Source organism: Amborella trichopoda, chromosome 13, assembly GCF_054954075.1.
Source record: "Amborella trichopoda isolate Santa Cruz 75 chromosome 13, AtrichopodaSantaCruz75HAP2 v2.0, whole genome shotgun sequence".
Lineage (NCBI taxonomy): Eukaryota > Viridiplantae > Streptophyta > Magnoliopsida > Amborellales > Amborellaceae > Amborella > Amborella trichopoda.
Genome location: NC_142348.1, coordinates 5,128,162 through 5,145,509, shown reverse-complemented (window position 1 = coordinate 5,145,509; position 17,348 = coordinate 5,128,162). Strand labels below are relative to the sequence as shown.

Here is a 17,348-nt window from a genome sequence, read left to right as displayed (position 1 = left end):
ACATTATCTTGACTGTCCATTTTCAAGATTTTCAAATGTTTATAAATATGCTTGATTGTCATCATTTCTGAAACTTTAAATTTCATAATTGGAGGCAATAATAGATTTTCATATCATCGCAAGGCTTTGCAGCACTGAAATTGCATTTTTGACATAGTTTTGAGGAGCACCTTACTTCAATATTACAAGGTTGACACTTTTTACAAACCTCACCCATAATAATAGGGATTGCATGTTAGAAGACAACTAACTTTTGGTATAAGAAAGCCATAATTATTTTTAGCCATTGGATATGGTGTCTGGGGATTGAATTTTTTATAATATTCAAGAAATTTTATTTTAGACTTTGTTCCTACCCAATAACACATCCCTAACCACCCGATTTTACATCTAAAGGTTAATAACAGTTGTGATCTCCTTATACCAAAAATAAATAATCTTATTTATATATAGAAAAAGTCTATATAAGGTTGCAATCTTAAAATTTAGAACTATAGATGCACTTCAAAAATCTATTGGAAAAAGTTGTTTTAATGTTCAAAAACTCTCTAATTGAGCATCTCGACATAGAGATGTATGATTATGAAAGAAAAATGGATTTTTATTCTCAGAAATAGTGCATCTTACATCACATTGTCTAGACCTTCCTTTTCAAAATTGTCATATGTTTTTAGATCTGCTTGATTTTAACTGTTTTTGGAGTCTAAAATTTTATAATTGGATATGAAAATAGATAATAAGATAATCTTAAAAATATTTTACATCAAAATTATATGTTATGATCAAATTTGAATGTGCGCCTTTATTGGATTGTTTAAAGTTGCAACCTTATAAAAACCACACCCTTTATATCTTGCTTTGTAAATAATGGACCGTATTCAGCTATTGTTTACCTCAAAGCATACATACGAATCATGTTCTCTTTGCCTCATAGCTAAAGAAAGCATTTAATATGTATCCCAAAGCCCTACTATCCCATTACTGAAATTCAGCATGGTTATTAGTATAAGGGTGTGTTTTGTATAAAGTTGAGGCCTTAAACAATCAAAATAAGATGCACCTTCAAACAATCAACATGGTGATTGGTACGAGAGATGATGGGAGATAAGAGAGCCACAGTGAGAGAGATAGAGTGGGGAGTGCCCCCCTTAGGGTTTTTTTTGAGAGGAGAGAGTTTCCAAGATAAGAGAGAAGTTTCCTTCTAAGTGGGTATGGCCCCTAATTTTCGTAAGAGAGAGAGAGAGAATTTCTCTACTAGGGGCGTGCCCCTCTTATTATATATAGGAGAGAGAAGAGGGATTTTAAGAATAAGAGATTTGGTGTAGAGATTTGGGTAGAGTACTCTTCTTTTTATAGTGCTTGAACAAATTTAGGGTTTTTTTTTTTTGCTTGCTACTCATGTGAAATTGAATATGCATTATTGATCTTGGATGATTTGTGAGGTGAAAAATATAAGCTTTACATTTCATAGATAAGTCATCAACATCATATGGAAGGTACTAAAACCATTATCTCTCACTTTCTAAACTATTTTTCCATCAATTAATTAAAATAAGAAATTAATATATTTTATGCATAATCCTTTTCATACATTCCAAAATATCATTCAAATTTTCCTCAAAGCTTAAACTTTTTTAAACAACACAAACTTATGTTAAAAAGCTTTTAGAGATTGATGTTTACAAGATAGAAAGTCTCCATAAGTGGGGTGTACCACCCATTGTGGCACATAATGGGTCCCACCCAATTTGCTATGTTGACCTTAAAAGACCTATTAGACCTCCCATACAATTATATTAGTTTTTATATTTTTAGAATATATAAAATTATTATTTCAATATTTAAATTATTATAAAATCAATATCTATGGTTTTATAAATCCAAATTTGATAAATAAAATATTCAGAGATTGCGAAGAACTCAAGTAACAAGTCTAAAAATTATATATTATTAAAATAAACAACATTAAATACTTTGATAGGAAAATGATCTATATAGTCTAGGAATAAATATCCATCGGGGCACTCCATGTCCCACTGTGAACTATAAACCACACATGCTTTCTCAATCCGACCCAGCATTGCTCATGACTCACAGTCCATGCATGGGATCATTAGTGGGTTACCAAAGTCTAGCCAATAGGCAAGAAGTTGCAGTCCCAGTATATGAATTTCAGATCTCCCCTTGGAGACGAAACCAAGGTCATCCTAGCTTGATGCAATCCATTGCTTGATGGTGAACATGGTGTATCTCTTGCATATGCACACGTTTCACCCTAAAAAGTGGTTCGCATTCCCGAAAATGACTATCAATGTGCATGCGGTGTGATGGTACAAATGATGAGGCTTTGGCCTCATCTATGAAGGCCTCCATCATACACAATGGTCACATAGTCCCCCAGCTCACTCTTTCGAGGATACTCCAACTTCATTAAGGGATAGCATATCTAAACCTTATGGATTTGTTTCTCAATGCCTAGGTAGTATGAGTGTTCCACAACTAGACTGACCTAGCACGTTAAGCACAGTCTAATATCAACAAACATTATTTACTTAATATGGTCCACACGGGACCACACTTGCACTGAGTTCAAGTTCCACTATATAATTATTTTGCATGCACTCATAAGACCTTTTTCCTTAGTATAAAATTAAGGACAAGCTTTCTATGCCTCCCCTACAACATGGAAGTTCTATTCTCCCCCTTATCGAACCATCCATTCTAATGGAGGGCTAATATTGCCCCAATCACAATGTCACGTCTCTACACTATTTTATTTTTAATTTTTTTCTATAAACTATTTTGATACCAAATTTTGAACGTCCATTCTTCTATTAAACTGATACTAGCAGAAAAATATATATTTTTTTTCAATAAAATAAAATGACTAAAATACATCTGAAAGTTTCAAGGGCTATTTTGGTTATTATATTTTATCGAAAAAATTATTTTTAAGATTTTTTATAGATGCGCCCCAATGAGAAATTGGCATGTACCAAATTTCATATTCATACAATTTATATAAAAAAAAACTAAAAATAAAAACAAAATCAAACGGTGAATGGCTCTCTTGATCAAAATTGAACGGCTGGATGGTAAGGAGAGGATATAACTTCTATGCTATAGGGAAGCATAGAAACCTGTCCCTAAATTAATTTGTGTCGCAACTCTAGAGTCCTTGATTTTGGCCGGGCCACTTTGGATTCCTTCCTTGATTATGTATTCCGTCCCTAATTTTGTATTGGGATTTGGATAGGGACAAGACAATCCAAAGCATTTTTAAATAGGTAATAGGAAATCCCTCTTACAATTTTCAAAAGAGGGGATATAAATGTTTATAGATGATATTGATGAAGTTGGTATTCTTCAAACGGCGCGGTTATAATTTAATCCTAATTTTTATAAAATACATAATCTTTAAAGATGATGAAGGCCAGGCCTGCACATATAGAAATACGGGCTTGGCAATAAATATATATTTTTGAATATAATTTAATCCTAATTTTTATAGAATATATAATCTTTAACATCGAGATCATGAATATGAAAAAAAAAAAGATTGAAAACTAAAATTATATTAAGAAAACATTTGAACAATTAGTTACGAATTGCTTTTAAATGGACCACCTATTTGCGTCGGATCTTTAAGATAGATGCTTTATACTTCTAGACCGCCGCATATTGTAGAAATGCGATCCAGCCCGCATAAAATAATCGTTCTTCTTCAAATTTCGAGGTCTTTTTCTAGTAGAGGTGACTAGCATGTTGGTGGCAACTAGAGCATTTTTAAATGCGATAGCATCTCTATCTTTTATTTATTTGATTGGAAACTCTTGACTACTATTGTTTAGCTAGTTGTTAATTTGGTTGACCTCATGCCTGATATTTTATTTCCCACAAGTTAGCGTAGGGCCATGTTCTTATGAGAAAAGGTAGAGCTGTCCCTAAAATCCATTCAGAAAATGTAGTTAATGACACCCGGAACTCAAAATCAATTTATGCAACGGAAAATAAAGTGGGAAAAAGACAAATGCCCCTCTTACTATAAGAGAAAGGAGGATAGGTATGAGAAAGGAAGCCAGGAATGGGGTAGAGGTGCCAACATCCGGACTTGCCCGGCCCAAAAAGCCCGACGTGCTTGGGCCACCTTTGACCCAGTTTGGCCTAGCCTGGAGCCCTGGACTGGGACGTAGATTAGGGAATGTTCATGCGTGTAACACTTATAAATTATTGCGGAAAGATATATACTCCCACTATAATTGTAATTCTAAATAAATGTTTAAATCTATGAAAAGCCCACCGACCCCTGATTAAAAGAAAAAAGAAACTTTAACCCTCTCTTTCCCTTTTTTATTGTTTAAATAATAATATTTATTTTTTAACAATTGTTTTTTTTATTCAAATGATGGGGCTAATATTAATTATTTACTTATTTTATAACCCCATTATCTGAATAAAATTTGGGATGCCACTTCAAACTATTTGGGTGTTCAAGAGAGATAGATACAGGGGATCATGGGAGGTCAAAATAAAGAGGTGGAAGGAAGAGAGAAAGAGGGGTTGCTTTACTAGGGTTTACATTACAAGACAAGTAAAAAAATGAGAAAAAACGAATATTGTGATTTGGACCAACAAAAGGTACGCATAGGTTTAAATGTTGCTTTTTTTAATTTAGAGGGGCCCATGGAACGTAAAGTCTATTTTGAATCACAATCAAAGGAATAGGTATTTATCTTTTGTCTTAAATTTATTTATTTTGGGTTGCAGTTTGTACAAAGGCTCTAAACAATCAAATTAGAACCTACTTTCAAATAGTATCGAGAAATGTAGTTTCAATACTAAAAATCTTTGTGATAGCTTTAAAATATATTTTTATCTTTATTTATAAAGTTTAAAGCTTAAAAAATAGTGTAGATCGACAAATCTATGAAAACTTGAAAATCTTGAAAATGGACTGTCCAAAAATGTGTTACAAAATGTACTATTTCCAAAACTTGAAATTCATTATATTCTTATGTCTATACACCTTGACGTTGAGATGATCAATTTGAAGATATTTGGGCATCAAAACAACCTCTTCTAATGAATTTTTTATTTGTAGGCTCCAATTTGATTGCTTAGAGCCTCAACTCTATATAAACTTTTCCCTTTATTTAATAAAGTCTATTTTGAATTACAAAGGAACGGGTATGTCTTTTGTCTTAAATTTATTTATTTAATAATTCCTTTGAGAAAGAAAAATTAAGGAGAAACATTGAGTTGGGCTTTAACCTAGACTGCCCCCTGGGGCAGCAAAGGCCAGGCGCAAGCTCGATCTCTAGGCCATTTTTATGGCTGTGGTGGCTTAGATCATTTAGAGCTGGACTTTCCCGTCGGGTAGGGCACTCCGCCCCTTGCCGGCCCGAAAGAAAGAGAGCGGTTTGGTTGGTCGTGCCGGAGCCACTGGTCCAGAAGGGTACTCGCCCCATCGCCAACGCGAATTAACGTGAGAAGAGAGAGAGAGAGTATAAGTGAGAGCAATGTTCCAAAGCACTACTTGGGCAAGTACTCAGGCCCATGCTCGATATTCGGGGCGAGTACTACAGCATTAAAAAAATTATTAAAAAAATGTATGTTTAAAGTAATATTAAGCAAACCATATCAAAATAAAGTTAAATACGTAGTAAAAAATAAAATTTTAAAAATAAACTTGTGATTTAGTGTATTTTTGAAACAATCTAAAAAAGTGAGAAAAACGTAAAAGTTAATATTTATAGCCAAAAATACTTTCCAATCTTAAATAGAAATATAAAAAATATATCATAAATAAATTTTTTATTTTATAATTTTTTAAATTTTTTAATTTTTTTTAATATCTCCAAATGAGACACTCAACTTGGTAAAACTCGACCCCGACAGGACCCAAGTACTCGGGACTCGACCGAGTAATCAAACATTGAATGAGAGAGGGGTTGGGTCAATGGCATTGAAGAAAAAATCCGGTAGTCTAACTGATAATCGTCAAGTTAGATCGGAATAATCGTCAGGTTAGATCGGAACTGATTAGTTTCGATGATCGTTGATATTTTTATTTTTAAAAAAAAATGATATAAAATCCTAAAAAAATAAAAAATTTTATTCGTAATACATTTTTTTTCTTGTTTTTCACCGCTATGGTAAAGATTGGAAATTGTTTTTGCTATTAATACTTATTTTTATATTTTCATATTTTTAATCCATTTAACCGGTCCGATTTGATTTTTGGGATACAAAAGCGGCTGTGAGCGAGTTGGTGAGAGCCCGAGAACATAGGGAAGAGTGGGAGAGGGAGAGGGAGAGGGAGAGAGAGAGAAAAGAAAGAGGACGGAGAGGGAAGAGAGAAAAGAAAGAGGAGAGAGAGGGAAGAGAGAGAGGGGAGCATCACGTGTTGGGCACGTAGCTTTTAAGTGGTTGTAACGCATCGCCTAAGGATGGGTTCGTCTTCTACCTACAAACCCGAGGATTCTCATTCTCTCTCTCTCTCTCTCTCTCTCTCTCTCACATTACAACGCAATCACCTTCTCTTTCTCTCTCTACCCACTCTCTTTCTCACTCTAAGTTCCTTAACAACCCTCCCCTATTTGTCTCCGAAGTTTCTGCGATGAGCATCTGACCGTTGATGACCAGATCGACGGCTACTAATCCTCCTTTTGCTAAGATCCTAACCAAGGTTAAGTTAACGAAAGTTAGATGCCCCATGAATGGTAGTTGCCCGCCCTCTACGAGGTTTCTTGTATATCGCTTTCGGAAAAGCCTACTCTCTCTCTCTCTCTCGTCCCTTTTCTTCTCTCTTAAAACGCTCATCTCTCTCTATCTCTCTCCCATGTAACCATTATCTCTCTCCTCTCTATCTCCATCTCTCTCTTATGTAACAATTATCTCTCTCCTTTCTCTCTTACTATCTCTCTCTCATATATATATATAAAAGTCAGGTCCTGCTTCCTCTCTGCTTGCTATCATCTCTTCTTCTCTACAGGTTTGTTATTTTTCATGTCTCTGTATTCTTCTTTTTTGATCTCTTCCTTTGCTTTTCTTTTCTGTTTTTGTCTCTCTCTGGTTTTGATCTCTTATTTTGATTAAAATTTGCTTTTCATTTTTCTATTGAATTTCTATTCCTTTCTGGGTTTTTGGTTTTGTTTGTATTTACAGGTTTCTCTCTCTGGTTTTATTGATCCTTTATTGCGTCCACATTTCCTCATGGGTTTTCTCCTCCTCTCTCTCTCTCTCTCTCTTTCTTTCTCTCTTCCCCTCCCTCTGGTTTTGCTGTATCTCAAATCCATCAAGTTTTTTTTATACCAGCCTATTGACTACAATCTATGGTTGTAAATTGAATTTTTTCCGCCATGAAAACTAAATATGAAAGAAAAAAAAAAGCTGTTTTTTTGGGTCTTTGTGATTTCTTTATTTCTATCTAATTCAAGGATCCACAACATGGATTTTTGCAGGCAAAAACCTCAACATGGGTCAAAAAGTGGTTCTTCTGGTCTGTCTGATACTATGGGCTTCGCTCGCTTCCCTAGCCCTGGCTTCTTCCGGTAATGGCCTGGTTAGAATTGGCTTGAAGAAGAAGAGTTTGGACCCCAATAGTTTGCTTGCTTCTCGCATAGCAGCAGGAGATGGCAAGGCTTCAAAAACTCAACCTCGCAAATTTTGTGGCCTTAGGGGCAACACGCTCAACTCTGATGAAGACATTATTTCTCTCAAGAATTACATGGATGCTCAGTACTATGGAGAAATCGGAGTTGGGTCACCTCCCCAAACCTTCACTGTGATTTTTGACACAGGAAGTTCTAATTTGTGGGTTCCTTCATCGAAGTGCTATTTCTCGGTGAGTCAGTGTCCCCAAGCTTTGATTTTTATGTTTATTTTTTTGGATAGTTTTCAATCTGTTTTTTCTGTTTGATAAGTTTTCAAGCTTGGATTTTTCATTGAATTTTCTTTGAAATTATTCAATTTCTCCTGAGTCTGCAATTTAACGGAAGTCATAGGAAGATGAGGACGTAATGGAGAGCTATCGTTTTCTTTCTTTTTGTTCAATTTTAGTTTGGATAAGGATTAATTTTAGGAAGATAGGGATATTCTTTTGACATTTTCATTGTGCTTATGGAAGTCTTTGGAAGATGGTGACATTCCAGAAAGCTTTAGTTTCATGGATTTTTTTGTTAATTAGTTCGGCTGAGATTTTGGAGACTTAAAAATTTCTTTAGATGAGATTTTGAAGACTAACAATTTCTTTGGATGAGATTTTGAATACTAAACATTTATTCTATTAGGGCTATATTTGGGGAATGATTTTGTGGTTTTTTGTGAGAACTGATATGTTCAGATTTTTTTAAGTTGAAGTTATTGGGTTTCTTCATTTGATATCAGGTGGCTTGCTATTTTCATTCCAAATACAAGGCTTCCAAATCAAGTTCTTATAAGGAGAATGGTATGTTTATTTACCCTCTGATTTCTTCCTTGCTTCTCTACTTTTGTCATGCGTTATGCATTCAGAATGTCTTTCATGTTTTGTAACAGTATATAAATACTCTAGTTTATATACTCTAGAGGTCGTCCTAAGGCTTTGCTTTAGGAAGTTTGGCTATAGCTGACTTTCAATTCTACATGCTTGTAATCAAGCTTGTTTTCAACTCTCTGTCGATTCTATATGCTCACGACCAAGTTTTGTTTGATGAGCCTCACTTATATATTATTTGAACTGTTTTCATGAGCTTAACAATTTGGTGTTGCCAGTGAGAACGGTAGTTCTAGTGTTTCTTTAGAATTATCTTATCTTCCAGCTTAATGATCTGGTACCTTTCTTTTGTCTTTGTGTTGGAAGATGCAAGTGTCATCCTAAATGTTGTAGTTGACATCTTATTTCAGGGTTGTGTCTATTATATCTGTGCAATTGTTACTTGAGATTTGCATCTGGATGCTAGCATTTTTTCTATTTTCGTGACATGTTAGAATTTCAATGGCATCGTCTCATTGATGTATTTTATTTTTACCCTGTGAGTTTTTGGAGTGCTGAACTAATTGTTTACTCTCCCTTGTGTAGGAAAATCCTGTGAGATACACTATGGGACTGGGTCAGTTTCTGGCTACTTGAGCCAGGACCATGTTCAAGTTGGTGATCTTGTCGTGAAAGATCAGGTCTGTTGATGTATTAAATTTATTTGTCGGTGTTTGGATATCCAGAGTCATTTATTTCTGCAATACCACATGAGGTGATTTCACATTTTTTGTGTGATACTGTTTCTTAGGTTTTCATTGAAGCTACAAAAGAACCGAGTATTACCTTTTTGGTAGCCAAGTTTGATGGAATACTTGGACTTGGATTTCAGTCGATCTCTGTCGGGAATGTTGTACCCGTATGGTATGCTTCACCTTTAAAATATGCTATTTCTAGCAACCTTAAAAGAAAATTCTCTTATAAGTTCTTCATTTGATGGGTTACCTGCTTCTTTTCGGCGGTTTTTAATCAGATCAGCAACCATTGAAAATTGGCAATCAAATGTTTGATTTCTTAGGTTCTGAAACTGATTTATGGATGATGATTATAGGTATAACATGGTTAAAAAAGGGCTTGTGAAAGAACCCATCTTCTCTTTCTGGTTTAACCGAAATGCCCAGGATGAAGAGGGTGGAGAGATTGTGTTTGGAGGTGTTGATCCTAACCACTTCATAGGAGAGCACACCTATGTTCCTGTGACACAAAAAGGCTACTGGCAGGTCATTTCAGTGATTATTTTTGTGTTTCAGATACAGGTATTATGTTTTTGTCGGATGTTGATTTTTGTTTGGTTCTTATGTTTCAGTTTGACATGGGTGATTTTCTCATTGGTGGCAAATCAACTGGTACATGTTTCTCTGTCTAAACAAGCATTTCTCTTTTCTCAAACTCTAACTTATACACTTCTATTACACATTTAATTGCGGTCTAATGCAACAGAGTCTTTGTTTCAGGTTTCTGTGCCAACGGTTGTGCAGCAATTGCAGACACTGGAACTTCCTTGATTGCCGGACCAACTGTAAGTATTTTATTAGATTAACCATGTTAATAAAACTATTGAGATGGATTCCGTTTTCATACTTCTATTTTTGTTTGATTTGTCATCGTTTGATTGACTTAAATATATTGTCTATTTATGAATTGTTTTAGGAGAACAAAATATTGAAAGTTCGCAACAGAATGTAGTGTCCTAAGAAGTATCATTTTATTGTTTTACTAGACTTTCTAGAGGATAAAATAGACTTGAGCATGTCTATGTTTCTTTTATTGTTTATAGTTTACTTGATTGTCCATTGTGGTATTGGGGACAAAGATGTATGCCTCTCTCTTAATAAAATTATACTTGTCTGCTAGTGCATTAGTTAAGAAATAATACAATCTTGCAAGAACATAATTTAAATAATCACTGTAAAAATAGTTCCGCAGCGAAAATAAGTTGGCTTAGTGCAAAATTTGCTTATGCTTGGTTTGGGAATGCCACATCGTAACATTGTTAATACATTAGGTGTGGTGCTCTAATGCATGTTTTTATTTGCAATAAAAGATGAAAAGAGGGAGGGACCCCTTTCTGACTAGAATTTAGATGTCTCCTCCAATGAGATATGGCAAAACATACCATGTTGACCACCAGCACAATCTCATCGAGTACTCTATATGTTTCTTTAGTTTTTGGGTGGGCGAGCCTTGTTATATTATGTTTACTTGGTTCTTTCTCTTAGTCATGCAAACAACACCTTTGTATATGTGAAGTTGAAATTCTCCACATTGCACTCCGGTTTGGTTCTGTATTGGTGTTTATCTTGTTATTATTGTATGAACTTTACCTCTTCCTGGCAATGGTATTGAGCTCGTCTTTGTTAACTTATACTTGGGGCCCTCAACCATACTGCTTTTATCTTTTTGCTATGCTAGTTATTAGTTTGTCTTAGTTAGTTACTGAAAATTATATTTGACCAATGTTCTACCCAACTTGCCCGAGTAACTCTGTGTGGCAGGTTGCATGGCCTGGGTCCCCCCTCACACCCCCCTTACCCTCCCAAAAAAAAAAAAGAGAAAAAAAAAAAAAGAGAAAAAAAGAAAAGAAAAGAAAAGAGGAACTCCGGGTGATTTATATTTATTTATTTTTTGTAATTTTTAGATTTCTATATTTTTTAAAGATCTTTCTGTTTGCTCTATATTTTCTTATTTTTCTGAGTAAATGAACTTTTAAACAGTTTCATTTTTTTTATTATTTTTGAAAACTTTTTGTAATCTGTTGTGTACATCTTTTACTGTTTGTCATTTTCTTTCCTTTTTTCAGATTTAACAGAATTTTATGGGTTTTTATTTTTTGTTATAAATCACTTTTTTTTCTTTTTGCCTTTCTTCGAGGTCAGTTGGAACTTTGGGCAAGTTGACTCAGACTCACCCGAGTAACTTGGCCAGGTAGGTAGCTGAGTTCAGTTGCCGAGCCAAGTAAAAAAACATTGCTTTTAGCACATCATCGGGGGTTGGTGCGACATTGGTGCTTTATCTTGTTTAGAGAGTTTAGAGAGCTGTGGCTTTCCTAATTTTTATATCACTTATATTCTTCAGCCTATTATCACGGAAATCAACCATAAAATTGGAGCAGCTGGAGTTGTCAGCCAGGAGTGCAAAGCTGTGGTTCAACAGTATGGAGACAAGATAATGCAACTGTTATTGGCGGAGGTAACTATATGCAATTTCTATTTAGATAATAGAAGTTGGTGTTTTGCTGATTTGCTCACATTTGAACTTTATTAATAAGGTGCTATTTAATACTCATGATTTTCGCATTATACATGTTGGTATGCATACACAATTTCCATCTAGATAATAGAAGTTGGGTTTTGTTCATTTACTCACATTTGAACTTTTTTTAATGAAGTGCTGCTTAATACTCATGATTCTTCCGCAATACATGTTAATTGAACTTCTCCCACTCTTTGATGGTTTTCCCTCATTTGTGTAGGCGCAACCTCAGAAGATCTGCTCCCAGATTGGTTTATGTGAATTTGATGGCTCTCACAGTGTTGGGTAAGGGCTTTTTATTGTGGGAAAGTATACTATAATCTGTAGAACAAGTAAGTCCATATTCCGTTTTTCATTCATTGAAGTGATGGACGGTGATGGAGAGAGAAATGGATTCACCAGAACAGGACATGACCCCAATGGTTGTCCCACTTTCTTCTCCTCTACTGTCCATTGAAATGGATATTAAGGACTACTATGCCGTAGCGAGTGCGGTTATAGCATACATTCCTCTATATATCCATGTCAAATTTTGTGCCTTTTTCTTCTATAATAATTTTATAGCTAATGGACTCTGGTGAGCTGTATTAATATCTTGCTTATGGATTTGTGCAGCATGGGCATTGAGAGTGTGGTTGATATGAAGAATGGAGGGAAGTCATCACTGAAGACTGATTCTATGTGCTCTGCTTGTGAGATGGCTGTTGTCTGGATCCAGAATCAGCTTAAGCAGAACATGACACAGGATCGTATAATGAATTATATCAACGAGGTAATGTGTTATGGGTTTGCATATTATAGTCCAATGGAGTATGATGGACCTTACTCAGAAGGGGCATCCAATGTCCATTCCAGTGAATGAGTTGTGGAGATTAATGCCAGCTGTGATCATTCAACATATCAAGAGGGGGAAAAAAAAAGAGCTAGTGGGGATCATTATGACAATCACCAAGTATAGTTAATTTCCACCATTCATTCATTCATCACCAGGAAAAGGCGGCAGATTATGCTTTATAGTACTACTCCATTGGAGTTCATTTATTTAATTTTAGGAAGTGTGCACAATGGGAACCATTAGAATTCAGAAGAGCATGACCCATAATGATTGTGCCAACTCTCTAACATCCTTCATCATTTCAGATGAGGGCAATGATCCAGTGGATTTCGGTTTAACCATACTCCAATTCAGTTGTCATACACTTTACCTTTATATTGTTCTGCAAATAGGAAGGCATGTGATAGCTTATGGATTGTGTGTGTGTTGCAGCTCTGTGAGCGGTTACCTAGTCCCATGGGTCAGTCAGCTGTTGACTGTAATAAGCTGTCGTCTATGCCAAATGTTGCCTTCACTATTGGTGGTAAAGCTTTTGAGCTTACACCACAGCAGGTAAGCTCGATGTTACTGTGACTAATTTATCCATCCTTTCATGTGTATCATGTTCTTGGAAATGGAAGGTAGTTTTCCATAAGAACCCAAATGTGAAAACGAAAAAGGAGCAGAGGTTTCTTCGAGAAAAACAAGAATGAAGGTTAACTTGTGAGATTTTGTTTTTGTCAACTTAAAATTCCGCCATGTCTTTGATCTTTTAGATAGAATTGGAGACATATTTTAGAAAATCTAGAATGTGAATTTGGAGACTTGTTTTAGAAAATATAGAATGTGCTTCGAGTTATGATAGAAATATTGTTCAATACAAAGCAACTGATGATAAAAACTTCTAGATTTGGGGAACATCATTTTTCTTATATTCTTTTTCCTTATTTTTTTTGGGTTTTTGTTTTTGTAATATGGAATTTCTGGAGGATGAATACGTGCATGCTTCTGCCAGTAATTTGTATTCTGTTGCCACTCTTTGCTCTCTTTTTTGTAATATGGAATTTAATGTGTTGTTTATGGATCATAAGAAGTGAGATACTAGTCACAGTTTCTTATAGGTTTTTAAGTTTTGGTCAATGTCATTGTATGTTTGGGGCATGCTGGTTGAGTAAAGCTTGCAAAATGTTGATGTTTTGTATATTGTATGCTTGATCGATTGCAATCAGAGGAGCAATAGTAAATGAGCAAGAATAGTAGTTGAGTAAGAAAATTAAATTATGGAATTCAGGAAAGGGAAAATGTGATTAATGTAGTACAAGGATTGAAAGCAAATAGAGTAGTTGCATAAAATTGCCTTAAATGTTGGTTTTTGGTCTGCAAGCATTGGAGGAAAACTTTTGTGGTCCTCTTTTGTCTCTATTTATTCCATCGGTTTGTTTCATTTTAATGATTTTTAATGTGCTTTTTTTATGTAATTTGTATAATATCAAGGTGCGACCTTACAATTGCATTATATATATATATATATATATATATATATATATATATATATATATATATATATATATATATATACCTTTTTTAAGTGTCTCAAGGACATGTACGTATTATTTGGTTGTAAGACTGCTATTGTTGTGTTCTACAAATTTTCTCAAAAGGAGTTTTGGTTGTAAGACTGCCATTGTTTGTGTTCTACAAATTTTCTCAAGAGGAGTTTTGATGCATGCATGCATTTAAGGTGTCAACCCTTCACTTGTCATTAATAAGAATCAGTAACTATTGCGAACTTCTTCAATTTTTATTTTTTTATTTTTCTCACTGTGTTTTATGGTTGGTTTCAGTATATCCTCAAGGTGGGTGAGGGTGCTGCTGCTCAATGCATTAGTGGATTCTCGGCCTTGGATGTGGCCCCTCCTCGTGGTCCTCTCTGGTATGTACTAGTTTTGAGCCTAGAAATCTATAGTCATCGATACTGTTTTTCTCCGATGATCCTGTTTTTCTCTCCTCTCTTATCATGCTTATGAAAGTATATTTGGTTTCATGTGATTGTGCAATGAGTTTTAAAAATTGAAGCCTCATTTTACTCGAACAAAATCAGCTACTTACGGAAAAGGAGGCCTTCTCATCTGATGTGTGCTTGGCTATTGCAGGATTCTTGGAGATGTTGTCCTGGGGGTTTACCACACCGTGTTCGACTACGGCAACTTGCGAGTCGGATTTGCAAAAGCTGCCTAAACGAGAATCCCACAAACAAAACCGTTTGCTTCTTCTAGTTAATCAATAGATTAATCACGGTCTTTAATGTTATGATGTGTATATGTGTATGTCCACACAGATGATATGCTTGATGCTTCTAAAATGAAACCATGTTTCTTGATAAACGTTTATTGGCCAAACATTTGTTGCGGATAAAAGGTTGCATACAAGCTCATTTTTTGCATTTGAAAAACCGTAGGTTTTAAAAAATGCTAATCCGATCCAGATCGGGAATCATTGAGGGAACAGGTTCCGTTAAATACCAAGAACCGGCCGATCCCCCCTTCTAGATGATTATCTGACGGTTCAGCAATCAGATCGCCGATGTGCTGAACCAGATCATAAAACTGGATCGCAGTGTTTAAAAAACTCCTCTTTGAGGGAGCTTCCTTACCTTTTATGAGAGGTTAACGCAGATTCGCAGTGTAAAAAACCTTGGAAAAAATTCCTCTTTATGGGAGCTGATTTTGTAAATGACCGTTTATGGAGAAGAGCCTGGTAGCGAATGTCTTCGTATCAAAGTTGGGAGCGGAGCGGAGCGGAGCTGAGCTGATATGAGAGAATCGTATCTACGTTCGAGGAGCCAGAAATGGTTTTCGGTGCGATGTTGGACAGGAAATTTTTACATCCACCCTACGAAATATGGACGCATGTTTTGAGGGTCTCACTACGTGATAACACTCGGTGGATATATATTTAAGAAAGTTAAACTTACATGACAAGAAAATGCACTAACTCGTACATCACTTTCTACGTATGACATGATACACAAAATAAATATAAGATTTTTAATGATCTCTATACTCTTTCTCAAATTTAGGTCGGTTGAACATCAATTTGTTAACGAGGTAGTCAAGATGAGCATGTATTTTGGTTTAAATATCAATTTGTCAATGAGATGGTCAAGATGAGCATGAATCTTGGTTTAAAAATCAGCAAGCTTTAATTTGTGATGCAATGTGTGGTTTGTGATGCAATGTGTATTTGTGATGCTATGTGTGGGAGTGTAACTTTTTCAGTCAGAAATTTTTCACAAATGAAATTACAATCTATATCGATATGCTGTGTGCGTTCATGGAACACTAGATTAGAGGCAATTTGTATGGCATTCATATTGTTAGCCTATAATGGCATAGAAGATCGATGAATAATATTTAGGTCATGTAAGAGACCTCTCAATCAAGTGATTTCATTGCAAGTTGATGAGTATTGAGCTTCTGCAAAAGATTTCAACACCTGGATAGAAGAGTTAGACGAGAAGAACAATCCTCTATGGCACGTACTCGGCAGATACCAACATCGGGATAGAAGAGTTAGAGGAGAACAATCCTCTATAGCGTGTACTCTGCAGATACCGAATGATACGGTGGACAATCGAGGGGTGAATAACTACCTGCATTGCATCTGATTTATCAGAACGAGTCATAGTGAGGTATCAGAACGAGTCATAGTGAGATAAGATCTAAAATTCTATCCTCATCATTCTTTCTATATTTTAGATTCACCTCCATTAGTATATCCACCCGTTTATCATCAACTAAATTGGCTAATTTGATCAATTTTTTGGTGTATTTCTTTTGGTTAACTATATATTCATTAGTGGAGTAATAAATCTCTAAGCTAAGAAGGTAAGTCAACGGACTCATATCTTTCATTTTAAATGAGTAACTGAGAAGTTATTTTAAATGTTGTATATTGTCATTGTTGTTTCTTGTGATAAGGATATTACCAACATTTATGAGAAGAATTGTTATCCATGATAAACTAATATTGGGTAAATAGCAAATAGTCATAAACACTTTATGTGAACCCAGCATCCAAATTCACTTGTTGAAACCAGCACTTGGATATTGTTTTAAGTGATACAAGGATTTCTTTAAATGATCGACTATGGACTTGTCATAACAATACCCGATAAGAGGTCACATACATATTGTCTCTTCAAATGTCCATGAAAAAATATATTTTTCACATCCAAATGAGAGATAGGCACCTCATATAACTTTTTTCTTCGTTTCTAGAGATTATCGGCCTTGAGAAATTGTATGAAAATATGATCCCTACCAAAGATTCAAACAATACTCAATATAGGAATATGATATGAAATTAAAAAACAATTTATCTTGGACAATTTGGTCATAATGTAGTTAACATCGACTTAAATTAAGAATTTGGTCCACAATTTTTATTTTTTTGAGTAAATTTCTTTTAATTGATTGTAACCTTTTATAAAATCACAAAACAGGGTCAAAACATCTTAGTTAGCGATCATATAGTTTAATTTTTCATTTTACTCACGTATCTCCTCAAAAAAATATCTTCAAAATATTCACATTAATTTTATTTAGGGTTGTAAACCTTTTGTACTTTAACCTAGATAAGAGGCCCCCATCCAAATACAGGAGTACCATTACTTGTTCATGATGGGTGAAAGTTCTAAAATCCATTATGCATTTAGGTTCTCAGTCCTAAACAAGCGGAATTTGGGTATTGTTTACGATATTTTGA

At 34.9% G+C, this 17,348-nt stretch overlaps 1 protein-coding gene across 1 annotated transcript; it reads left to right on the top strand.

Annotated features, from left to right (window-relative positions):
• The first annotated feature begins 6,751 nt into the window (after nucleotides 1–6,751).
• LOC18428769 (cyprosin) lies at nucleotides 6,752–14,965 on the top strand. Its single transcript, XM_006838068.4, has 14 exons — nucleotides 6,752–6,994; nucleotides 7,464–7,846; nucleotides 8,389–8,449; nucleotides 9,062–9,156; nucleotides 9,267–9,379; nucleotides 9,567–9,735; nucleotides 9,822–9,861; nucleotides 9,970–10,034; nucleotides 11,591–11,704; nucleotides 11,988–12,052; nucleotides 12,383–12,539; nucleotides 13,035–13,154; nucleotides 14,426–14,514; nucleotides 14,735–14,965. The coding sequence occupies exons 2-14, from the start codon at nucleotides 7,478–7,480 to the stop codon at nucleotides 14,817–14,819; spliced, it is 1,542 nt and encodes a 513-aa protein (XP_006838131.1). The 5' UTR covers nucleotides 6,752–6,994; nucleotides 7,464–7,477; the 3' UTR covers nucleotides 14,820–14,965.
• The last annotated feature ends 2,383 nt before the right edge of the window (nucleotides 14,966–17,348 follow it).

What these genes read in the sequence shown, in the direction of transcription:
- LOC18428769 (XM_006838068.4), top strand. Translation starts at nt 7,478, where the DNA reads ATGGGTCAAAAAGTGGTTCTTCTGGTCTGTCTGATACTATGGGCTTCG. An exon ending in CATTGGTGGCAAATCAACTG is followed by an intron (nt 9,862 to 9,969) that starts GTACATGTTTCT and finishes TCTTTGTTTCAG; the next exon opens with GTTTCTGTGCCAACGGTTGT. An exon ending in TTGAGCTTACACCACAGCAG is followed by an intron (nt 13,155 to 14,425) that starts GTAAGCTCGATG and finishes GGTTGGTTTCAG; the next exon opens with TATATCCTCAAGGTGGGTGA.